Source organism: Heliangelus exortis, unplaced genomic scaffold, assembly GCF_036169615.1.
Source record: "Heliangelus exortis unplaced genomic scaffold, bHelExo1.hap1 Scaffold_78, whole genome shotgun sequence".
Classification (NCBI taxonomy): Eukaryota; Metazoa; Chordata; class Aves; order Apodiformes; family Trochilidae; genus Heliangelus; species Heliangelus exortis.
The window spans coordinates 9,841-34,859 of NW_027285994.1; the positions used below are offsets into that span (position 1 = coordinate 9,841).

At 51.4% G+C, this 25,019-nt stretch overlaps 1 protein-coding gene across 1 annotated transcript; it reads left to right on the forward strand.

Annotated features, from left to right (window-relative positions):
• Positions 1-7,964, forward strand: LOC139790991 (toll-like receptor 13). The gene is given in 14 exon segments (XM_071732772.1): positions 1-120; positions 122-688; positions 690-839; positions 841-1,144; positions 1,756-2,237; positions 2,239-2,277; positions 2,279-2,584; positions 2,586-2,675; positions 2,677-2,731; positions 2,734-2,805; positions 2,808-3,059; positions 3,062-3,209; positions 7,684-7,762; positions 7,764-7,964. Coding segments are annotated over 14 exon segments (2,865 nt in total).
• The last annotated feature ends 17,055 nt before the right edge of the window (positions 7,965-25,019 follow it).

Consider the following 25,019-nt stretch of genomic DNA (forward strand, 5'->3'; position numbering starts at 1 on the left):
ATGCTCCCCCCTTCTCCCTTCCGCTTCCTCTTCCTCTTCCTCTTCCTCTTCCTCCTCTTCCCCCCGGGGGTCTCTCCCTACGCCTTCCGGAACTGCATCCAATCCCCTTGGGACCCCGCGGAGTTTCCGCTGCGTTCAGCGCTTCCTGGGCTCGGTAGCCCAAGCCGTGGGCGACTTGCCCGAGGCCACCACCTCCCTCAACCTCTCTCACAACTTGGTCGCCCGTTTGGCTCCCGAATCTTTCTCCCTTCTGCCCCGTTTGGCCACTTTGGATTTGGGCTACAACCTCCTGGACTCCATCGCCCCGGGGGCTTTCTCGGGTCTGGGGGCTTTGGCCACTTTGGATTTGGCTCACAACCGTTTAACCCGACTCGCCACGGGCTCCTTCGCCGGTTTGGGCAACCTCTCCTCGCTCCGTTTGGACCACAACCCTTTGGCCAGCGTGGCTAGCGAAGCGCTGCTCCCGCTCGCCAACCTCTCCCGCCTCTCCTTGCGGGGGGGGCGTTTGGTAGCCCTGGGGCCAGTGATTTCAGCTCTGGGGGGTTCGTCCCGCTTGAGGCTCCTGGATCTTTGCGGCAATCGCCTGCGGGCTCTGGGCCCGGGGCTACCGTTGCCCCCCTCTTTGGTCGCCCTGCGCCTCTGCAACAATTCCCTGGGGACCCTGGAGGGGGGGGGGGGACCCCGAATTTTTTTGGGGGGAGGGGCTGAGGGTCCTCGACCTCTCCTACAACAACATCTCCCACCCCCGCTTCTTCTCCTCCCTCCGCCTGGGCAACCTCAGCCGGCTCCAACTCGCCGGGAACCCTTTGGACCCCCTGTGGCTACTGAACGCCTCGGACCCTGAAGCCGCGGAGTTTGGACCTTTCGGGTTTACCTCTGGAACCGGGGGGGTTGGGCGAGCTCTGCCGACGTCTGGCTACCGCCGGCCCCTCTTGGCGACCCAGGTGGCTACGGCTGCGTTACAACGGGCTCCTCAGCTTGCCCCAGGGCTCGCTGGCCGCTTGCCCCGCGGTCGCCACCCTGGACCTCAGCGGCAACCGCTTGCAGCGTTTGGGTTGCCTGGGGGGGGTTCTGGGACCGCTCCAGCGCTGGGAGCTGCGGGAATTGGTTCTGGAGCACAATTTGCTCAGACGGATCCCCCGGTTCGGATGCGGGAAGTCCCGGTTCGGTTCTGGGAACCCCCGGGCCGGGTCCGGTCGCCCCCCCCCAGTTCGGCTCCAGGAAGCCCCGGTTCGGCTCCGGGACCCCCGGGTCCGGTTACCCCCCCCCAGTCCAGCTCCGGGACCCCCCAGTTTGGGTCTGGGACCCCCAGGTCCAGTTACCCCCCCCAGTTCGGTTCTGGGACCCCTGGGTCTGGTTGCCCCCCCTGGTTCAGCTCCAGGACCCCCGGGTCCGGTTACCCCCCCCAGTCCAGCTCCGGGACCCCTGGGTCCAGTTACCCCCCCTGGTTCGGTTCCGGGACCCCTGGGTCCAGTTACCCCCCGGGTCCAGCTCCAGGACCCCCGGGTCCGGTCACCTCCCCCGCTCCGGCTCCGGGACCCCCAGGTCCAGTTACCCCCCCCGGTTCAGTTCTGGGACCCCTGGGTCCGGTCACCCCCCCCGGTTTGGCTCCGGGACCCCCAGGTCCAGTTACCCCCCCCCGGTTCGGTTCTGGGACCCCTGGTCCGGTTGCCCCCCCCGGGTCCAGTTGCCCCCCCTGGTTCGGCTCCGGGGATTCTGGGTCGGGCTGTGCCGGTTCTGTTCCGGTTCTGTTCGGTCGCTCCCCGAACTTCCCGGAATTCCCGAACCTGAGGAACCTTTCCCTGCGTTTCAACCGCATCCTCCTGATCGGAGCCGGAGCCTTCCTGGAGGTTCCGGTTCTGAGGTTCTTGCGTTTGGACTTCAACGGTTTGGCCCGTTTGGACCGGGAGGCTCTGAAAGGTTTGGGAGAACTTCGGGAGCTGCGTTTGGACAACAACCTCCTCAGCGACCTCTATCCCGGTTCTTTCCGGACCTTGGGAAAGCTCCAGAACCTCAACCTCCGGAACAACCGCGTGGCCGTCATCTTCCCGGGAGCTTTTTCGGGATTGGGTCGACTCGGAACCTTGGACCTGGGGGGCAACAACCTCCGGCACTTGGCCGCCTCGGGCTTGGAAGGTTTGGGGGCTTTGAGGCGGCTCTATTTGGATCGGAACCGGCTGCAGGAAGTCAGCGCCGCTTCTTTCGGGCCGGTCCAAGCTAAGCTGGGGGTTCTGGACCCTCCGGGCCAATTCTTTGCGGTACGTGAGTCGGTACCAGAAGAACCCCCCCCCCTTTCCGCCATTTGGGTCGACTTTACGACCTGAAGCTTCAGGCCCAGCAGCCTTACGGGCTCCGGGTGGTTCCGTACCGGTTCTTCCAGGGTTTGAGGGCTCTGAGGTTCTTGTATTTGGGTCAGAACGGGCTCCTGGCACTGCCGGAGGACGCTCTGGACGAATTGGGTCAGCTGAGGTTCTTGACTCTGGCCGATACCGGGGGGGGGGTTGGGGGAGCTCCCGCCGGGGGTCTTCAAGAACCTGAGCAAGCACGGGTTCTGGATCTGGAGAACGCGGGGTTGAGGAGCTTGGGGGAGGGGGGTGGTGGGGAACCTCAGCGCGTTGGAGACGTTGCGGTTGGCCAAGAACGAGCTGAGGGGGTTCCAACCCGATTTGGGGTCGGTACCTCCCTTCCTTGCGGTATTTGGACCTCCGGAAGTGCCCCCTGAGCTGCTCGTGCCCCAGGCCTGGCTGCGGGATTGGTTGAAGCGCGGCGGGTTCCAGGTGGTTTATTTCTATAATTACACCTGCGGGGGGGCCCCCAGCACCTCCTGCACCTCTTCGACCCCCGGGTGTGCTACGAGGAGGTGGGGTTCGGGCTCTTTTGCGGGACGGCGCCGGCGGTTCTGGTTCTGCTGGCGGCGCCGTTGGCGGGGGAGAGGTGGTGGTGGGGGTTGCGGTACCGTTGGTACCTCCTGAGGGCCCGGTTGAGGGGGAGGGTGAGGAGGGGGGAGGGGAGGTTTCTTTACGATGGTTTCGTGTCTTATAATTCTTCGGATGAAGGTTGGTTCTGGGTGAATTGGTACCGGAACTGGAAGGGAAAGGTTCCTTGAGGCTTTGTCTTCATCAAAGGGATTTCAGTCCCGGGGTCCCCATCGTGGACAACATCGTGGGGGGGATTTACAGCAGCAGGAGGACCCTCTGCGTGGTCAGCAGGTGAGGGGGGGGATCCCCAAAAACGAAGGGTTTCGACCCAAAACGAGGCCCGCGCGGGATAACGGGGCGGGAAGGGGTTGAGGTTCTGGAGAAAAGGGAGGGGGAGGGGTTAAAAATGGGATTTATTGGCCTAAAACGTAGTGGGGGGGGGGGGAAAAAAAGGGTTTGTTGGCCCCAAAAGTAGGGGGTTGAGGGGGGGGGTGGCTCAAAAATTGGATTTATTTGGCCCAAAAGTAGGGGTTGGGGTGGGATTGGTCAAAAAGGGTTTGTTGGCCCCAAAAAGTCATGGGGTTGGGTGTGGAATTGGTCAAAAAGGGATTTATTTGCCAAAAAAGTGGTGGGGAATGGCTTAAAAATGATTTATTTGCCCCAAAAGTAGCAGGTTGGGGGGGTGTGGCTTAAAAATGGATTAATTTGCCCCAAAAGTAAGGGGTTGGGTGTGGGATTGGTGAAAAAGGATTTGTTGGCCCAAAAAGTAGAGGGTTGAGGGGGGGGATGGCTCAAAAATTGGATTTATTTGCCCCAAAAGTAAGGGGTTGGGGGTGGGATTGGTGAAAAAGGGATTTATTGGCCCAAAAAGTAGGGGGTTGAGGGGGAGATGGCTCAAAAATGGATTTATTCCCCAAAAGTGGTGGGGAATGGCTCAAAAATGGATTTATTTGCCCCAAAAGTAAGGGGTTGGGGGTGGGATTGGTCAAAAAAGGTTTGTTGGCCCCAAAAAGTGGTGGGGTTGGGTGTGGAATTGGTCAAAAAGGGATTTATTGGCCCAAAAAGTAGGGGGGTTGAGGGGGGGGATGGCTCAAAAATTGGATTTATTTGCCCCAAAAGTAAGGGGTTGGGGGTGGGATTGGTCAAAAAGGGCTTTATTTGCCCAAAAAGTGGTGGGGAATGGCTTAAAAATTGATTTATTTGCCCCAAAAGTAAGGGGTTGGGGGTGGAATTGGTCAAAAAGGGATTTATTGGCCCCAAAAGTAGGGGGTTGAGGGGGGGGATGGCTCAAAAATGGATTTATTTGCCCCAAAGTAAGGGGTTGGGGTGGGATTGGTCAAAAAGGGGTTTATTTGGCCCAAAAAGTGGTGGGGAGTAGCTCAAAAATGGATTTATTTGCCCAAAAGTAAGAATTTGGGTGTGGGATTGGTCAAAAAGGGTTTGTTGGCCCCAAAAAGTAGAGGGTTGAGGGGGGTGGTGGCTCAAAAATTGGATTTATTTGCCCCAAAAGTAAGGGGTTGGGGGTGGGATTGGTCAAAAAGGGCTTTATTTGCCAAAAAGTGGTGGGGAATGGCTTAAAAATGGATTTATTTGCCCCAAAAGTAGCAGGTTGGGGGGGGTGTGGCTTAAAAATGGATTAATTTGCCCCAAAAGTAGGGGGTTGGGGGTGGATTGGTCAAAAAGGGATTTATTGGCCCAAAAAGTAGGGGTTGAGGGGGGGGATGGCTCAAAAATTGGATTTATTTGCCCCAAAAGTAAGGGGTTGGGGGTGGATTGGTCAAAAAGGGTTTTATTTGGCCCAAAAGTGGTAGGGGATGGCTTAAAAATGGATTTATTTGCCCCAAAAGTAGCAGGTTGGGGGGGGGGGGTGGCTTAAAAATGGATTTATTTGCCCCAAAAGTAAGGGTTGGGTGTGGGATTGGTCAAAAATGGATTTTTTTGCCCAAAATGTGGTGGGGAATGGCTCAAAAATGGATTTATTTGCCCCAAAAGTAAGGGGTTGGGGGTGGGATTGGTCAAAAAGGGCTTTATTTGGCCCAAAAGTGGTGGGGGATGGCTCAAAAATGGATTTATTTGCCCCAAAAGTAAGGGGTTGGGTGTGAATTGGTGAAAAAGGATTTGTTGGCCCCAAAAAGTAGAGGGTTGAGGGGGGGGATGGCTCAAAAATTGGATTTATTTGCCCCAAAAGTAAGAATTTGGGGGTGGAATTGGTCAAAAAGGGCTTTATTTGGCCCAAAAGTGGTGGGGGATGGCTCAAAAATGGATTTATTTGCCCCAAAAGTAAGGGTTGGGGGTGGAATTGGTCAAAAAGGGCTTTATTGGCCCAAAAAGTCATGGGGTTGGGTGTGGAATTGGTCAAAAATGATTTATTGGCCCCAAAAGTAGGGGGTTGGGGGGGGAATGGCTCAAAAATGCCTTTTCCCCCCCAAATCCCAGATTTTGGTGTGGAAATGTCCCAAAAATGCCCTTTTTATCCTCCAAATCCCACTTTTCCTGTGCCAATATCCCCAACTCACCTTTTTTTCCCCCAAAATCCTGGGTTTTGCTGTGCCAATGTCCCAAAAATGCCATTTTTTCCCCCAAATCCGGGTTTTCCTGTGGAAACGCCTCAAAAACCCCTTTTTTAGCCAAAAAAATAAGAGTTTCGATGAGGAAATGTTCTCAAAAATCCCTTTTTTCCCCCCAAAATCCCAATTTTCCTGTGGAAACGCCTCAAAAATCCCTTTTTTCCCCCAAAACCTACGATTTCAACAAGAAAACACCCTCAAAACCCCCTTTTTCCCCCCAAAATCCCAGTTTTGGTGTAGAAACACCTCCGAAATTCCATTTTTTCTCCCCAAATCCCACTTTTCCTGTGGAAACGCCTCAAAAATCCCCTTTTTACCCAAAAACCCACGAGTTTCGACAAGAAAAAAATTCTCAAAACCCCCTTTTTTTACCCCAAAACCATGATTTTCACCAAAACACCCTCAAAACCCCCTTTTTTACCCCAAAACCCACAATTTTCAACGAGCAAACATCCTCAAACCCCCTTTTTTACCCCAAAACCACGAGTTTCACTGAGAAAACATCCTCAAAAACCCTTTTTTCCCTCAAATCCCACTTTTCCTGTGGACACTCTCAAAACCCCTTTTTTCCCCAAAACCCACAAGTTTCGATAAGAAAACATCCTCAAAACCCCTTTTTTCCCCAAAACTTATGATTTTCAATGCGCAAACATCCTCAAAAACCCCCTTTTTTACCCCAAAACCTTTGAGTTTCGACAAGAAAACATCCTCAAAACCCCTTTTTTCCCCAAAACCATGATTTCGACAAGAAAACATCCTCAAAACCCCCTTTTTTCTCCCCAAACCCACGAGTTTCGATAAGAAAATACTCTCAAAAATCCCTTTTTTTCCCCCAAAATCCCAGTTTTCCTGTTGAAACACCTCAAAACCCCCTTTTTTCCCCCCAAAACCTACGATTTTCACCGAGAAAACACCCTCAAAACCCCCTTTTTCCCCCAAAACTTACGATTTTCGATAAGAAAACATCCTCAAAAATCCCTTTTTTACCCCAAACCCCACGATTTTCAACGAGAAAACATCCTCAAAAACCCTTTTTTCCCCTCAAAATCCCAGTTTTCCTGTGGAAACGCCTCAAAAACCCCTTTTTTTTACCCAAAACCTACGATTTTCACCGAGCAAACACCCTTAAAACCCCTTTTTCCCGCCAAAATCCAGTTTTGGTGTAGAAACCCCTCCAAACTCCCCTTTTTCCCCCCCAGATCCCCCTTTTCCCTCTCCGCTGTCCCCAAAACTCACCCTTTTTTCCCCAAAACCACGATTTTCAACAAGAAAACATCCTCAAAACCCCTTTTTTACCTCAAAACCTACGATTTTCGACAAGAAAACATCCTCAAACCCCCTTTTTTCCCCCAAAACTTACAATTTTCCATAAGAAACATCCTCAAAACCCCCTTTTTTCCCCCAAAACCTTTGAGTTTCGATAAGAAAACATTCTCAAAACCCCCTTTTTCCCCCAAAACCTACGATTTTCAACGAGAAAACATTCTCAAAACCCCTTTTTTACCCCAAAATCCTACTTTTCCTGTGGAAACGCCTCAAAAACCCCCTTTTTTCCCCCAAAATCCCACTTTTCCTGTGGACACTCCTCAAAACCCCCCTTTTTTTACCCCAAACCCCACGATTTTCACCAAGAAAACATCCTCAAAAATCCCTTTTTTACCCCAAAACCTACGATTTTCGATAAGAAAACATCCTCAAAAGCCCCTTTTTTCCCCCCAAAACCACGATTTTCACCGAGAAAACATCCTCAAAAACCCCTTTTTTTCCCCCAAAATCCCACTTTTCCTGTGGACACTCCTCAAAAATCCCTTTTTTACCCCAAAACCTACTATTTTCTCCGAGAAAACACCCTCAAAACCCCTTTTTTCCCCCCAAAACCACAATTTTCACGGACAAAACATCCTCAAAAATCCCCTTTTTTCCCCCAAATCCCACTTTTCCTGAGGAAACACCTCAAAAATCCTTTTTTACCTCAAAACCTACGATTTTCACCGAGAAAACACCCTCAAAACCCCTTTTTTCCCCCCAAAACCACAATTTTCACGGACAAAACATCCTCAAAAATCCCCTTTTTTCCCCCCAAATCCCACTTTTCCTGAGGAAACACCTCAAAAATCCCTTTTTTACCTCAAAACCTACGATTTTCACCGAGCAAACCCCCTCAAAACCCCCTTTTTCCCCCCAACCCCTCCCCGCAGGCGGTACCTGCGCAGCGAGTGGTGCGGGATGGAGCTGGAGCTCGCGCGGTTGCGGCTTTTCCAGGAATTCCGGGACGTCCTTGATCCTCGTTTTCCTGGAGGAAATTCCCGGCCTTCAGCTCCGCGCCTCCCCGCGCCTCCGCGGGCTCCTCCTGCACCGCACGCACCTGCGGTGGCCCCCGCACCCCCCCGCCAGGCCCCTCTTCTGGGAGAGGCTGCGGGAGGCGCTGCGGGGGGAGGGGGGAGGAGCCCGGAATCCTCGGGTTTTGGCCCAAAAATAACGGGGGGGGGGGGGAGGGGGGGTGTGTGTGTGTATTAAAAATGGTTTATTTGACCCAAAAATAAGGGGGTTGGGGTGGGGGTGGCTCAAAATGGGTTTATTTAAAAAAAAAAAATAAAGTTTTTGGTGGGAAAATGGCTCGAAAATGGGTTTATTTGACCCAAAAATAAGGGGTTTGGACTGGGGATGGCTCGAAATGGGTTTATTTAGAAAAAAAAATAAAGCTTTTGGTGGGGAAAATGGCTCAAAAATGGATTTGTTTGACCCAAAAATAAGGGGTTTGGGGTAGGAATGGCTCGAAAATGGGTTTGTTTAAAAAAAAAAAAAATAAAGTTTTTGGTGGAAAAATGTATCAAAAATGGCTTTATTTGACTCAAAAATAAGGGGTTTGGGGTAGGAATGGCTCGAAATGGGTTTATTTAACAAAAAAATAAAGTTTTTGGTGGAAAAATGGCTCGAAAGTGGCTTTATTTGACCCAAAAATAAGGGGGGTTGGGGTGGGAATAGCTAAAAGTGGCTTTATTTAATAAAAAAAAAAATAAAGTTTTTGGTGGGAAAATGGCTCAAAAGTGGCTTTTTTGACCCAAACATAAGGGGTTTGGGGTGGGGATGGCTCAAAATGGGTTTATTTAAAAAAAAAAATAAAGTTTTTGGTGGGAAAATGGCTCGAAAATGGATTATTTGACCCAAAAATAAGGTTTTTGGGGTGGGAATGTATAAAAAATGGGTTTGTTTGACCCAAAAAAAAGGGGTTTGGGGTGGGGATGGCTCAAAAATGGGTTTATTTAGCAAAAAAATAAAGTTTTTGGTGTGGGAATGGCTCAAAGTGGCTTTATTTAAAAAAAAAAAAAAATAAAGTTTTTGGTGGGAAAATGGCTCGAAAATGGACTTATTTAAAAAAAAATAATAAAGTTTTTGGTGGAAAAATGGCTCGAAAGTGGCTTTATTTGACCAAAAAATAAGGGGTTTGGGGTGGGAATGGCTCGAAATGGGTTTTATTTAAAAAAAAAAAAATAAAGCTTTTGGTGGAAAAATGTATCAAAAATGGCTTTATTTGACTCAAAAATAAGGGGTTTGGGGTGGGAATGTATAAAAAATGGGTTTATGTGACCCAAAAATAAGGGGTTTGGAGTGGGGATGGCTCGAAATGGGTTTATTTAAAAAAAAAAATAAAGTTTTTCATGGAAAAATGGCTTGAAAATGGATTTATTTGACCCAAAAATAAGGGGTTTGGGGTAGGAATGGCTTGAAAATGGGTTTATTTAAAAAAAAATAATGAAGTTTTTGGTGGAAAAATGGCTCGAAAGTGGCTTTATTTGACCAAAAATAAGGGGTTTGGGGTGGGAATGGCTAAAAAATTGCTTTATTTAGCAAAAAATAAAATTTTTGCTGGGAAAATGGCTCGAAATGGCTTTTATGGTTGAGTTCTGGTACCGGGTCGGGTGGTTCCGGGATAAGAGCTTTCAAGAGCTGCCACAAAACTGCAGGTCCTACCCCTGAGACTGGCAAACACATGCAAAGAGTGACCACTGAAAACTTTGCCTGGCCCCAACCCTCACATGGAACCTGTCAAGGTTTAACACTGGCCCGGCGATTAAACCGGGTGACAGATGCTCTCTATTAATTTCTCTCTCCTCCTTGATAAGAAAGGAGAGAGAATAAGGGAGAGAGACTTATGGGTTGGAGGCTAAACCAATGAACTTTAATGAAACAATAATGGTAAATAGGGAAAAAGAAAAGAAAAATGCTATATATATATATATATATATATATACACAAATATACAGGAGAATGAATATCAGAGTCCTTCCCCCTTTTCCCCCAACAGTTCTCACGCAAGCCCGGTGAAGGCAGGCAGGCAAGCAACTGGGCAGCAGGCAGGGCAGCAGTCAGGGCAGCAAGGGAGGCAACCAGGCAGGGCAGCAGGCAGGGCCACAAGCAGCCAGCCAGGGAGGCAGCCAGGAGCTTCTGCTGGTCTTTTATAGTGCCACAGGTGAGACCAATTGGCTGTTAAGGGGGGTGGTACCCAGCACTTCTGCTGATGATCTCAGGTGAGGCCGATCAGCTGGTAAGGGTGTGGCTGGGTCCTCGAGATCCCCCAACTCCATACCGAGGATGATGCACATGGGATGGAATACTCCATTTGAGAAACTTGCTGTCAACCCCAGCAAGTTCAACCATCTACAAGAAACTCAGAAAAATCACCTTTATCCTGGCCCAAACCAGGACAGAACCCCACCCACAGCACCACCACCTTTTGAGCTCTGGGTTTGGGTTTTATCACAAACCTTGAATTCAGATTTGCTGATGATGGACTCAATCCCCTCATCTAAATCATCAATACAGATATTAAACAGCACCGGGCCCAACACTGATCCCTGGGGGACACCACGGCCGCCATTTTGGACACCACGGCCGCCATTTTGGACACCACAGCCACCATTTTGAGGAAGCCCCGTTCAGCTCCACTCTCTGGGCCCGGCCCTCCAGCCAGTTCCTAACCCAGTGCAGAGTATCACAAACCTTGAATTCAGAAGCCCTCGGCCTCCTGTCTCCGCTGTTGATCCATGGGGCTCCTGGAGCAGAAGGAACTTTCCTCGGGGCACGGCGCTTCCAAGTCAAGCAGCTCTTGTTGTTGGGTGCCAAAAAATGCTCCCATCTTGTCACCTCAGGACTTGGGGTGCCTTGTTCTTTGCTTGTGCTTCAGACTCTGCTCTCCTCCTCCTCTGCTGCTCCCAAGTGATCAGGTCATGCTTTCTAAAGCTCACCTTTTTTGGTTGCCCAATCTTGCAAATACACAGCTGAAGTTTGGCCTTAATGGGGCAGAGGTGGGCTTAGAACAAGAGAAGTCCTCCCACCTTCTAATTAGCCACTCCTGATTGCCTCATTTCACTACAGGCACCAAAATATCAGAACGGTCGGGACTGGAAAAGAACAGAAAAAAATAGAAAAAAAAAAAGTTCATATATATTAATTCCCATAAAATTCTTATTAATTTGGGGGGGAAGTTGGGGTTTTTTTGGGGGTTCTTTTGGGGTGGGAGGATTTCTGCCAAGCCCACCTGTGCCCAAGTAAGGCCAAACCCAGCTGTGCATTAGCAAGATCCTCAGGAATTGTGTCCCTTGGCTTTCGGTGTTTCTCCCTTTACATGAGAAGAGCTTTCAAGAGCTGCCACAAAACTGCAGGTCCTACCCCTGAGACTGCCAAACACATGCAAAGAGTGACCACTGAAACCTTTGCCTGGCCCCAACCCTCACATGGAACCCCACCCACAGCACCACCACCACTTGAGCTCTGGGTTTGGGTTTTATCACAACCTTGAATTCAGAAGCCCTCGGCCTCCTCTCTCCGCTGTTGATCCATGGGGCTCCTGGAGCAGAAGGAACTTTCCTCGGGGCACGGCTGATGTAAACACTTTAAAAATAGAAAAATTTGTCTCTTGAATCAATTTTTTTTTTTCTTTCTCCCTGCTATGTTGCAACATTTTGTCAATTAACATATGTTTACCTCACCATATGCCTGACATACACCTAAAAGATAAGAATACTTATCAGGTCCGTCTCCTGGTGCAGGATGGTAACAATGAAGGTAGCAGAACACCCAAAAAGACTAAAAGATAAGGATGACTCATCTCCGGAAGTCGGGAAATCTGTATGTATCAGGGCCTTATGCAAAAAAGGGACCCCTTTTCTTTTCCTGTATAAAAATCGCCCCAGAAGAACCGAAGACGCAGCAGCTCAGAGCAGCCAGCAGCTCAGAAGGACACGTGGAAGCAGCTCCTGTGACTACAAACTCCAGCCAGCTCGGCGCAAAAAGGCGGGAAGCAGCTCTGAAGGCCCAAGCGGAAAGCGGCGAGGCGGCTTCTTCTGGACCCCCCCCTCTCTCGGCACTTGGGCTTCAGCTCCGGGACAGAGAAGCGGCAGGAGCGACAGACCCTGCGCACCCGACCACAGCCAGAGGCCGAGGCCGGCGGACGGTGATAACATCTTAATTACCTTCTTTTCTCTTCTTAACGACTCTTCTCTCCAAAGTAACTAATTGTATAAATCCTAAATAAATCCTTTTAACTTGTTTAAATCATAAAGCCTGGTTATTTTTGTAAACTCACGCGTCGTCTATGAGCAGTGGCTGAAATTTCCTCGCAAACAAAATATAAATAATAACTCGGATCGTAACACACGGCGCTTCCAAGTCAAGCAGGTCTTGTTGTTGGGTGCCAAAAAATGCTCCCACCTTGTCACCTTTGGACTTGGGGTGCCTTGTTCTTTGCTTGTGCTTCAGACTCTGCTCTCCTCCTCCTCTGGCTGCTCCAAAGTGATCAGGTCATGCTCTCTAAAGCTCACCTTTTTTGGTTGCCCAATCTTGCTAATGCACAGCTGGGGTTTGGCCTTAATTGGGCAGAGGTGGGACTGGAACAAGAGAAGTCCTCCCACCTTCTAATTAGCCCCTCCTGATTGCCTCATTTCACTACAGGCACCAAAATAAGAGAACGGTCAGGACTGGAAAAGAACAGAAAAAAATAGAAAAAAAAAAATTCATATATATTAATTCCCATAAAATTCTTATTAATTTGGGGAGGAAGTTGGGGTTTTTTGGGGTTTTGGGGGGTTCTTCTAACGTGGAGGACTTCTGCCAAGCCCCCCTGTGCCCAATTAAGGCCAAACCCAGCTGTGCATTAGCAAGATCCTCAGGAATTGTGTCCCTTGGCTTTAGGTGTTTCTCACTTTACATGAGAAAAGCTTTCAAGAGCTGCCACAAAACTGCAGGTCCTACCCCTGAGACTGGCAAACACATGCAAAGAGTGACCACTGAAACCTTTGCCTGGCCCCAACCCTCACATGGAACCCCACCCACAGCACCACCACCATTTGAGCTCTGGGTTTGGGATTTATCACAAACCTTGAATTCAGAAGCCCTCGGCCTCCTGTCTCCGCTGTTGATCCATGGGGCTCCTGGAGCAGAAGGAACTTCCTTGGGGCACGGCGCTTCCAAGTCAAGCAGGTCTTGTTGTTGGGTGCCAAAAAATGCCCCCATCTTGTCGCCTCTGGACTTGGGTGCCTTGTTCTTTGCTTGTGCTTCAGACTCTGCTCTCCTCCTCCTCTGACTGCTCCAAAGTGATCAGGGCCTGCTCTCTAAAGCTCACCTTTTTTTGTTTGCCCAATCTTGCTTATACACAGCTGAAGTTTGGCCTTAATTGGGCAGAGGTGGGCTTGGAACAAGAGAAGTCCTCCCACCTTCTAATTAGCCACTCCTGATTGCCTCATTTCACTACAGGCACAAAATATCAGAACCGTCAGGACTGGAAAAGAACAGAAAAAAATAGAAAAAATTCATATATATTAATTCCCATAAAATTCTTATTAATTTGGGGGGAAAGTTGGGGTTTTTTTGGGGTCTTGGGGGGTTCTTTTAAGGTGGGAGGATTTCTGCCAAGTCCACCTGTGCCCAATTAAGGCCAAACCCAGCTGTGCATTAGCAAGATCCTCAGGAATTGTGTCCTTGGCTTTCGGTGTTTCTCCCTTTACATGAGAAGAGCTTTCAAGAGCTGCCACAAAACTGCAGGTCCTACCCCTGAGACTGGCAAACACATGCAAAGAGTGACCACTGAAAACTTTGCCTGGCCCCAACCCTCACATGGAACCCCACCACAGCACCACCAACCATCGGCCTACGGCTTTGCCTTTGACCACAAACCTCGAACCATAGAATGGGCTGGGTTGGAAGGGACCTCAGAGCTCATCAAGTCCAACCCTTGCTCCACTCCTCCCGTGGTTCCCAGCCCATGGCACTGAGTGCCACATCCAGGCTCTTTTGAAATATCTCCAGGGATGGAGAATCCACCCCTTCCCTGGGCAGCCCCTTCCAATGGCTGAGCACCCTCTCCAGAAAGAAATTCTTTCTCATGTCCAACCTAAACCTCCCCTGGCACAACTTGAGATCTCTTGTGCCCTCTTGTCTTGCTGAGAGTTGCCTGGGAAAAGAGCCCAACCCCCCCCTGGCTCCAACCTCCTTTCAGGGAGTTCAAGAGCTGCCACAGAACTGCAGGTCCTACCCCTGAGACTGCCAAACACATGCAAAGAGTGACCACTGAAACCTTTGCCTGGCCCCAACCCTCACATGGAACCCCACCCACACCACCACCACCTTTTGAGCTCTGGGTTGGGTTTTATCACAAACCTTGAATTCAGAAGCCCTCGGCCTCCTGTCTCCGCTGTTGATCCATGGGCTCCTGGAGCAGAAGGAACTTTCCTCGGGGCACGGCGCTTCCAAGTCAAGCAGCTCTTGTTGTTGAGACCTCTGGTGCCCTCTGTCTTGCTGAGAGTTGCCTGGGAAAAGAGCCCAACCCCCCCTGGCTCCAACCTCCTTTCAGGGAGTTGCAGAGAGTGATGAGGTCTCCCCTGAGCTCCTCTTCTCCAGCCTCAACACCCCCACCTCCCCTCAGCCCTTCCTCACAGGACTTGTGCTGGATCCCTTCACAGCCTCCTTGCTCTTCTCTGGACCTGCTCCAGCACCTCAATTCCTGAATTTTGGGGCCCAGAACTGGACACAGGACTCAAGCTGTGGCCTCCCCAGGGCTGAGCACAGGGGCAGAAGCCCTTCCCTGGACCTGCTGGCCACGCTGTTCCTGAGCCAGCCAGGATGCCATTGGCCTTCTTGGCCACCTGGGCACACTGCTGGCTCCTGGGCACCTTCCTGGCAATCCAGACTCCCAGCTCCCTTCCTGCCACTCTGTGCCCAGCCTGGAGCTCCCAGGGGTTCTTGTGGCCAAAGTGCAGGACCCGGCACTTGGAATGTTGAACCTCATCCCCTTGGGATCAGCCCAACTCTCCAGTCTGTCCAGGTCCCTCTGCAGAGCCCTCCTGCCTTCCAGCTGATCCACACTCCCCCCCAGCTTGGTGTCCTCTGCAGATTTGCTGATGTTGGACTCAATCCCCTCATCTAAATCATCAATACAGATATTAAACAGCACCGGGCCCAACACTGATCCCTGGGGGACACCACAGCCGCCATTTTGGACACCACGGCCGCCATTTTGAGGCAGCCCCGTTCAGCTCCACTCTCTGGGCCCGGCCCTCCAGCCAGTTCCTAACCCAGTGCAGAGTATCACAAACCTTGAATTCAGAAGCCCTCGGCCTCCTCTCTCCGCTGTTGATCAAAGAGAAGTCCCCCCACCTTCTAATTAGCCACTCCTGATTGCCTCATTTCACTACAGGCTCCCAAATATCAGAACGGTCAGGACTGGAAAAGAACAGAAAAAAATAGGAAAAAAAAAATTCATATATATTAATTCCATCAAATTCTTATTAATTTGGGGGGGAAGTTGGGTTTTTTTTGGGGTTCTTTTGGGGTGGGAGGACTTCTGCCAAGTCCACCTGTGCCCAATTAAGGCCAAACCCAGCTGTGCATTAGCAAGATCCTCAGGAATTGTGTCCCTTGGCTTTCGGTGTTTCTTGCTTTACATAGAAGAGCTTTCAAGAGCTGCCACAAAACTGCAGGTCCTACCCTCGAGACTGGCAAACACATGCAAAGAGTGAGCACTGAAACCTTTGCCTGGCCCCAACCCTCACATGGAACCCCACCCACAGCACCACCAACGATCGGCCTACGGCTTTGCCTTTGACCACAAACCTCGAACCATAGAATGGGCTGGGTTGGAAGGGACCTCAGAGCTCATCAAGTCCAACCCTTGCTCCACTCCCCCCGTGGTTCCCAGCCCATGGCACTGAGTGCCACATCCAGGCTCTTTGGAAATATCTCCAGGGATGGAGAATCCACCCCTTCCCTGGGCAGCCCATTCCAGTGTCTGAGCACCCTCTCCCTAAAGAAATTCTTTCTCATGTCCAACCTAAACCTCCCCTGGCACAGCTTGAGACCTCTTGTGCCCTCTTGTCTTGCTGAGAGTTGCCTGGGAAAAGAGCCCAACCCCCCCCTGGCTCCAACCTCCTTTCAGGGAGTTGTAGAGAGCGATGAGGTCTCCCCTGAGCCTCCTCTTCTCCAGCCTCAACACCCCCAGCTCCCTCAGCCCTTCCTCACAGGAATTCTGCTGGATCCCTTCCCAGCCTCCTTGCTCTTCTCTGGACCTGCTCCAGCACCTCAAGCTCCTTCCTGAGCTGAGGGGCCCAGAACTGGACACAGGACTCAAGCTGTGGCCTCCCCAGGGCTGAGCACAGGGGCAGAAGCCCTTCCCTGGACCTGCTGGCCACGCTGTTCCTGAGCCAGCCCAGGATGCCCTTGGCCTTCTTGGCCACCTGGGCACACTGCTGGCTCCTGGGCACCTTCCTGGCAATCCAGACTCCCAGCTCCCTTCCTGCCACTCTGTGCCCAGCCTGGAGCTCCCCAGGGGGTTCTTGTGGCCAAAGTGCAGGACCCAGCACTTGGAATGTTGAACCTCATCCCCTTGGGATCAGCCCAACTCTCCAGTCTGTCCAGGTCCCTCTGCAGAGCCCTCCTGCCTTCCAGCTGATCCACACTCCCCCCAGCTTAGTGTCAACTGCAAATTTGCTGGTGATGGACTCAATCCCCTCATCTACATCATCAATACAGATATTAAACAGCACCGGGCCCAACACTGATCCCTGGGGGACACCACGGCCGCCATTTTGAGGCAGCCCCGTTCAGCTCCACTCTCTGGGCCCTCCAGCAATTCCTAACCCAGCACAGAGAGCTCCTGGCTGGCAGCTTTTTCAGGAGAATCCCATGGGAGATGGTGTCAAAGGCCTTGCCTTTCCTGCTGGGCAGTTTTTAGGGTTGTTGTCACCAAAAGTTCAGGCCCTGGCACTTGGCCGCCATTTGGGACACCACGGCCGCCATTTTGAGGCAGCCCCGTTCAGCTCCACTCTCTGGGCCCGGCCCTCCAGCCAGTTCCTAACCCAGTGCAGAGTATCACAAACCTTGAATTCAGAAGCCCTCGGCCTCCTGTCTCCGCTGTTGATCCATGGGGCTCCTGGAGCAGAAGGAACTTTCCTTGGGGCACGGCTGATGTAAACACTTTAAAAATACAAAAATTTGTCTCTTGAATCAATTTTTTTTTTTCTTTCTCCCCGCTATGTTGCAACATTTTGTCAATTAACATATGTTTACCTCACCATATGCCTGACATACACCTAAAAGATAAGAATACTTATCAGGTCGTCTCCTGGTGCAGGATGGAAACAATGAAGGTAGCAGAACACCCAAAAAGACTAAAAGATAAGGATGACTCATCTCCGGGAAGTCGGGAAATCTGTATGTATCAGGGCCTTATGCAAAAAAGGGACCCCTTTTCTTTTCCTGTATAAAAATCGCCCCAGAAGAACCGAAGACGCAGCAGCTCGGAGCAGCCAGCAGCTCGGAGGAGCCAGCAGCTCGGAGGAGCCAGCAGCTCGGAGGAGCCAGCAGCTCGGAGGAGCCAGCAGCTCGGAGCAGCCAGCAGCTCGGAGCAGCCAGCAGCTCGGAGCAGCCAGCAGCTCGGAGCAGCCAGCAGCTCGGAGCAGCCAGCAGCTCGGAGCAGCCAGCAGCTCGGAGCAGCCAGCAGCTCGGAGCAGCCAGCAGCTCAGCTCGGAGGAGCCAGCAGCTCAGAAGGACACGTGGAAGCAGCTCCTGTGACTACAAACTCCAGCCAGCTCGGCGCAAAAAGGCGGGAAGCAGCTCTGAAGGCCCCAGCGGAAAGCGGCGAGGCGGCTTCTTCTGGACCCCCCCTCTCTCGGCACTTGGGCTTCAGCTCCGGGACAGAGAAGCGGCAGGAGCGACAGACCCTGCGCACCCGCCCACAGCCAGAGGCCGAGGCCGGCGGACGGTGATAACATCTTAATTACCTTCTTTTCTCTTCTTAACGACTCTTCTCTCCAAAGTAACTAATTGTATAAATCCTAAATAAATCCTTTTAACTTGTTTAAATCATAAAGCCTGGTTATTTTTGTAAATTCACGCGGCGTCTATGAGTAGTGGCTGAAATTTCCTCGCAAACAAAATATAAATAATAACTCGGATCGTAACACACGGCGCTTCCAAGTCAAGCAGGTCTTGTTGTTGGGTGCCAAAAAATGCCCCCATCTTGTCACCTCTGGGCTTGGGGTGCCTTGTTCTTTGCTTGTGCTTCAGACTCTGCTCTCCTCCTCCTCTGCCTGCTCCAAAGTGATCAGGTCATGCTCTCTAAAGCTCACCTCTTTTTGGTTCAACAATCTTGCTAATGCACAGCTGAAGTTTGGCCTTAATTGGGCAGAGGTGGGCTTGGAACAAGAGAAGTCCTCCCACCTTCTAATTAGCCCCTCCTGATTGCCTCATTTCACTACAGGCACCAAAATATCAGAACGGTGGGGACTGGAAAAGAACAGAAAATAATAGAAAAAAAAAATTCATATATATTAATTCCCATAAAATTCTTATTAATATGGGGGGGAAGTTGGGGTTTTTTTTGGGGTTTTGGGGGGTTCTTTAGGGGTGGGAGGATTTCTGCCAAGCCCACCTGTGCCCAATTAAGGCCAAACCCAGCTGTGCATTAGCAAGATCCTCAGGAATTGTGTCCCTTGGCTTTCGGTGTTTCTCCCTTTACACGAGAAGAGCTTTCAAGAGCTGCCACAAAACTGCAGGTCCTACCCCTGAGACTGGCAAACACATGCAAAGAGTGACCACTGAAAACTTTGCCTGGCCCAACCCTCACATGGAACCCCACCCACAGCACCACCACCACTTGAGCTCTGGGTTTGGGTTTTATCACAAACCTTGAATTCAGAAGCCCTCGGCCTCCTGTCTCCGCTGTTGATCCATGGGGCTCCTGGAGCAGAAGGAACTTTCCTTGGGGCACGGCGCTTCCAAGTCAAGCAGCTCTTGTTGTTGAGACCTCTTGTGCCCTCTTGTCTTGCTGAGAGTTGCCTGGGAAAAGAGCCCAACCCCCCCTGGCTCCAACCTCCTTTCAGGGAGTTGGAGAGAGTGATGAGGTCTCCCCTGAGCCTCCTCTTCTCCAGCCTCAACACCCCCAGCTCCCTCAGCCCTTCCTCACAGGAATTCTGCTGGATCCCCTCACAGCCTCCTTGCTCTTCTCTGGACCTGCTCCAGCACCTCAATCTCCTTCCTGAGCTGAGGGGCCCAGAACTGGACACAGGACTCAAGCTGTGGCCTCCCCAGGGCTGAGCACAGGGGCAGAAGCCCTTCCCTGGACCTGCTGGCCACGCTGTTCCTGAGCCAGCCCAGGATGCCCTTGGCCTTCTTGGCCACCTGGGCACACTGCTGGCTCCTGGGCACCTTCCTGGCAATCCAGACTCCCAGCTCCCTTCCTGCCACTCTGTGCCCAGCCTGGAGCTCCCCAGGGGGTTCTTGTGGCCAAAGTGCAGGACCCGGCACTTGGAATGTTGAACCTCATCCCCTTGGGATCAGCCCAACTCTCCAGTCTGTCCAGGTCCCTCTGCAGAGCCCTCCTGCCTTCCAGCTGATCCACACTCCCCCCCAGCTTGGTGTCATCTGCAGATTTGCTGATGTTGGACTCAATCCCCTCATCTAAATCATCAATACAGATATTAAACAGCACCGGGCCCAACACTGATCCCTGGGGGACACCACAGCCGCCATTTTGGACACCACGGCCGCCATTTTGAGGCAGCCCCGTTCAGCTCCACTCTCTGGGCCCGGCCCTCCAGCCAGTTCCTAACCCAGTGCAGAGTATCACAAACCTTGAATTCAGAAGCCCTCGGCCTCCTCTCTCCGCTGTTGATCAAAGAGAAGTCCCCCCACCTTCTAATTAGCCACTCCTGATTGCCTCATTTCACTACAGGCTCCCAAATATCAGAACGGTCAGGACTGGAAAAGAACAGAAAAAAATAGGAAAAAAAAAATTCATATATATTAATTCCCATCAAATTCTTATTAATTTGGGGGGGAAGTTGGGTTTTTTTTGGGGTTCTTTTGGGGTGGGAGGACTTCTGCCAAGTCCACCTGTGCCCAATTAAGGCCAAACCCAGCTGTGCATTAGCAAGATCCTCAGGAATTGTGTCCCTTGGCTTTCGGTGTTTCTTGCTTTACATGAGAAGAGCTTTCAAGAGCTGCCACAAAACTGCAGGTCCTACCCTCGAGACTGGCAAACACATGCAAAGAGTGACCACTGAAACCTTTGCCTGGCCCTAACCCTCACATGGAACCCCACCCACAGCACCACCACCACTTGAGCTCTGGGTTTGGGTTTTATCACAAACCTTGAATTCAGAAGCCCTCGGCCTCCTGTCTCCGCTGTTGATCCATGGGGCTCCTGGAGCAGAAGGAACTTTCCTCGGGGCACGGCGCTTCCAAGTCAAGCAGCTCTTGTTGTTGGGTGCCAAAAAATGCCCCCATCTTGTCACCTCTGGACTTGGGGTGCCTTGTTCTTTGCTTGTGCTTCAGACTCTGCTCTCCTCCTCCTCTGGCTGCTCCAAAGTGATCCGGGCCTGCTCTCTAAAGCTCACCTTTTTTTGGTTGCCCAATCTTGCTAATGCACAGCTGGGGTTTGGCCTTAATTGGGCAGAGGTGGGCTTGCCACAAGAGAAGACCCCCCACCTTCTAATTAGCCCCTCCTGATTGCCTCATTTCACTACAGGCACCAAAATATCAGAACTGGAAAAGAACAGAAAAAAATAGAAAAAAAAAAATTCATATATATTAATTCCCATAAAGTTCTTATTAATTTGGGGGGGAAGTAGGGTTTTTTTTTTGGGGTTTTGGGGAGTTCTTTAGGGGTGGGAGGACTTCTGCCAAGCCCACCTGTGCCCAATTAAGGCCAAACCCAGCTGTGCATTAGCAAGATCCTCAGGAATTGTGTCCCTTGGCTTTCGGTGTTTCTCCCTTTACATGAGAAGAGCTTTCAAGAGCTGCCACAAAACTGCAGGTCCTACCCTCGAGACTGGCAAACACATGCAAAGAGTGAGCACTGAAACCTTTGCCTGGCCCCAACCCTCACATGGAACCCCACCCACAGCACCACCAACCATCGGCCTACGGCTTTGCCTTTGACCACAAACCTCGAACCATAGAATGGGCTGGGTTGGAAGGGACCTCAGAGCTCCTCAAGTCCAAGCCTTGCTCCACTCCCCCCGTGGTTCCCAGCCCATGGCACTGAGTGCCACATCCAGGCTCTTTGGAAATATCTCCAGGGATGGAGAATCCACCCCTTCCCTGGGCAGCCCATTCCAATGCCTGAGCACCCTCTCTGCAAAGAATTTCTCCTAATATCCAACCTAAACCTCAGAGCTTCAGCTCTGCCAGGGGAGGTTTAGGTTGGATATTAGGAAAAAATCCTTAAGCCCATGGCCTCTTGTCTTGTCTCTGCCTGGGAGCAGAGCCCGACCGCCCCCTGGCTCCAGTCTCCTTTCAGGGAGTTGGAGAGAGTGATTTCCCTTCCTCCCCAGGGAAAATTCTGGGAGACAGAATCCCAGAATTATCCAGCTTGGAAATGACCTCTGAGAGCATCAACTCCAACCTTTAATCCACAACCACCCCAGAGCACTCAGTGCCACCTTCAGCCCCTTCTTAAAAACCTCCAGGGATGGAGAATCCACCCCTTCCCTGGGCAGCCCATCCCAATGGCTGAGCACCCTCTCCAGAAAGAAATTCTTTCTCATGTCCAACCTAAACCTCCCCTGGCACAACTTGAGACCTCTTGTGCCCTCTTGTCTTGCTGAGAGTTGCCTGGGACCAGAGCCCAACCCCCCCCTGGCTCCAACCTCCTTTCAGGGAGTTCAAGAGCTGCCAAAAAACTGCAGGTCCTACCCCTGAGACTGCCAAACACATGCAAAGAGTGACCACTGAAACCTTTGCCTGGCCCCAACCCTCACATGGAACCCCACCCACAGCACCACCACCATTTGAGCTCTGGGTTTGGGTTTTATCACAAACCTTGAATTCAGAAGCCCTCGGCCTCCTGTCTCCGCTGTTGATCCATGGGGCTCCTGGAGCAGAAGGAACTTTCCTCGGGGCACGGCGCTTCCAAGTCAAGCAGGTCTTGTTGTTGGGTGCCAAAAAATGCCCCCATCTTGTCACCTTTGGACTTGGGGTGCCTTGTTCTTTGCTTGTGCTTCAGACTCTGCTCTCCTCCTCCTCTGGCTGCTCCAAAGTGAAACAGGAAAGCATCTCAACAGATCAATTCCTGTGGGAAAAGGAGAGCAGGCCAAGTTGTTTGTGTGAATTTATCTCATGTAGAATTAGAACCAGTGATCATAACAGGTAGAAAAGACCAGGCAAAGCAGTCCAAACTCATCATTTTCCACTGTTTCAGTTAGGAGCAAAGCAGCTTTCCACTGTCACAGCGAAAAGCAAACCGAGGCCTAACGAAGGTAGCTTTCTGCCTGAGAAATAATTGGGAGTGTAAATCTCCTTTTAGATCAAGGCACCGCCAAGGCCAGGGAGGTGCCAGTTTGGCCCCACAAGCGTGTGAACATCTGCACAAGGAGAACATAAAGATGCCACAACCAGCAGAGAAGAGGAAAGTTATGGCTGGGGCCCGATATCCATAGAACAACAGGAAGCCACCTGGAATCCAGGGAGATAGAAGTTTAACCCTAAGAGGGACAAATCCCTGAGAGAACAACTCCGCCCAGACTCCACCTGGTTCTGTCCAGACTCCACCTGGTTCTGTGCCGACTCCACCTGTTATAAATATTATAATTACTTTACATAATCTTATGAATATGCATGACAGGCTGTATACTAACCTAACCCTAACCCTACCCCCCCCGAGTTGGAACTCTCTGTCCAGCGTGAGCTGGGAGTTCCCCGGATCCGTGAATAAACACCTTTGCTGTTTAAAGACTCAAAACTTTGTCTCTAAACAGTTTATTCAGTCTTTTTGGGCTTCAAAAGTGAGCTGGGGATGATTTCTAAAGCTCACCTTTTTTTGGTTGCCCAATCTTGCTAATGCACAGCTGGGGTTTGGCCTTAATTGGGCAGAGGTGGGCTTGGAACAAGAGAAGTCCTTCCACCTTCTAATTAGCCCCTCCTGATTGCCTCATTTCACTACAGGCTCCCAAATATCAGAACGGTGGGGACTGGAAAAGAACAGAAAAGAATAAAAAAAAAAAATTCATATATATTAATTCCCATAAAATTCTTATTAATTTGGGGGGGAAGTTGGGGTTTTTGGGCAGTTTTGGGGGTTTTTTTAAGGTGGGAGGATTTCTGCCAAGGCCACCTGTGCCCAATTAAGGCCAAACCCAGCTGTGCATTAGCAAGATCCTCAGGAATTGTGTCCCTTGGCTTTCGGTGTTTCTCCCTTTACATGAGAAGAGCTTTCAAGAGCTGCCACAAAACTGCAGGTCCTACCCCTGAGACTGGCAAACACATGCAAAGAGTGACCACTGAAACCTTTGCCTGGCCCCAACCCTCACATGGAACCCCACCCACAGCACCACCACCTTTTGGGCTCTGGGTTTGGGTTTTATCACAAACCTTGAATTCAGAAGCCCTCGGCCTCCTGTCTCCGCTGTTGATCCATGGGGCTCCTGGAGCAGAAGGAACTTTCCTTGGGGCACGGCGCTTCCAAGTCAAGCAGCTCTTGTTGTTGAGACCTCTTGTGCCCTCTTGTCTTGCTGAGAGTTGCCTGGGAAAAGAGCCCAACCCCCCCCTGGCTCCAACCTCCTTTCAGGGAGTTGCAGAGAGTGATGAGGTCTCCCCTGAGCCTCCTCTTCTCCAGCCTCAACACCCCCAGCTCCAGGATTTCTGCTACAATCCCCTCACAGCCTCCTTGCTCTTCTCTGGACCTGCTCCAGCACCTCAATTCCTGAATTTCGGGGCCCAGAACTGGACACAGGACTCAAGCTGTGGCCTCCCCAGGGCTGAGCACAGGGGCAGAAGCCCTTCCCTGGACCTGCTGGCCACGCTGTTCCTGAGCCAGCCCAGGATGCCATTGGCCTTCTTGGCTACCTGGGCACACTGCTGGCTCCTGGGCACCTTCCTGGCAATCCAGACTCCCAGCTCCCTTCCTGCCACTCTGTGCCCAGCCTGGAGCTCCCCAGGGGGTTCTTGTGGCCAAAGTGCAGGACCCGGCACTTGGAATGTTGAACCTCATCCCCTTGGGATCAGCCCAACTCTCCAGTCTGTCCAGGTCCCTCTGCAGAGCCCTCCTGCCTTCCAGCTGATCCACACTCCCCCCCAGCTTGGTGTCCTCTGCAAATTTGCTGGTGATGGACTCAATCCCCTCATCTAAATCATCAATACAGATATTAAACAGCACCGGGCCCAACACTGATCCCTGGGGGACACCACGGCCGCCATTTTGAGGCAGCCCCGTTCAGCTCCACTCTCTGGGCCCTCCAGCAGTTCCTGACCCAGTGCAGAGTATCACAAACCTTGAATTCAGAAGCCCTCGGCCTCCTGTCTCCGCTGTTGATCCATGGGGCTCCTGGAGCAGAAGGAACTTTCCTCGGGGCACGGCGCTTCCAAGTCAAGCAGCTCTTGTTGTTGGGTGCCAAAAAATGCCCCCATCTTGTCAACTTTGGACTTGGGGTGCCTTGTTCTTTGCTTGTGATTCAGACTCTGCTCTCCTCCTCCTCTGCCTGCTCCAAAGTGATCAGGTCATGCTTTCTAAAGCTCACCTTTTTTTGGTTGCCCAATCTTGCTAATGCACAGCTGGGGTTTGGCCTTAATTGGGCAGAGGTGGGCTTGGAACAAGAGAAGTCCCCCCACCTTCTAATTAGCCCCTCCTGATTGCCTCATTTCACTACAGGCTCTCAAATATCAGAACAGTCGGGACTGGAAAAGAACAGAAAAAAATAGAAAAAAAAAAATCATATATATTAATTCCCATAAAATTCTTATTAATTTGGGGGGGAAGTTGGGGTTTTTTTGTGGGTTTTTAGGGGGTTCTTTAGGGGTGGGAGGACTTCTGCCAAGCCCACCTGTGCCCAATTAAGGCCAAACCCAGCTGTGCATTAGCAAGATCCTCAGGAATTGTGTCCCTTGGCTTTCGGTGTTTCTCCCTTTACATGAGAAGAGCTTTCAAGAGCTGCCACAAAACTGCAGGTCCTACCCCTGAGACTGCCAAACACATGCAAAGAGTGACCACTGAAACCTTTGCCTGGCCCCAACCCTCACATGGAACCCCACCCACAGCACCACCACC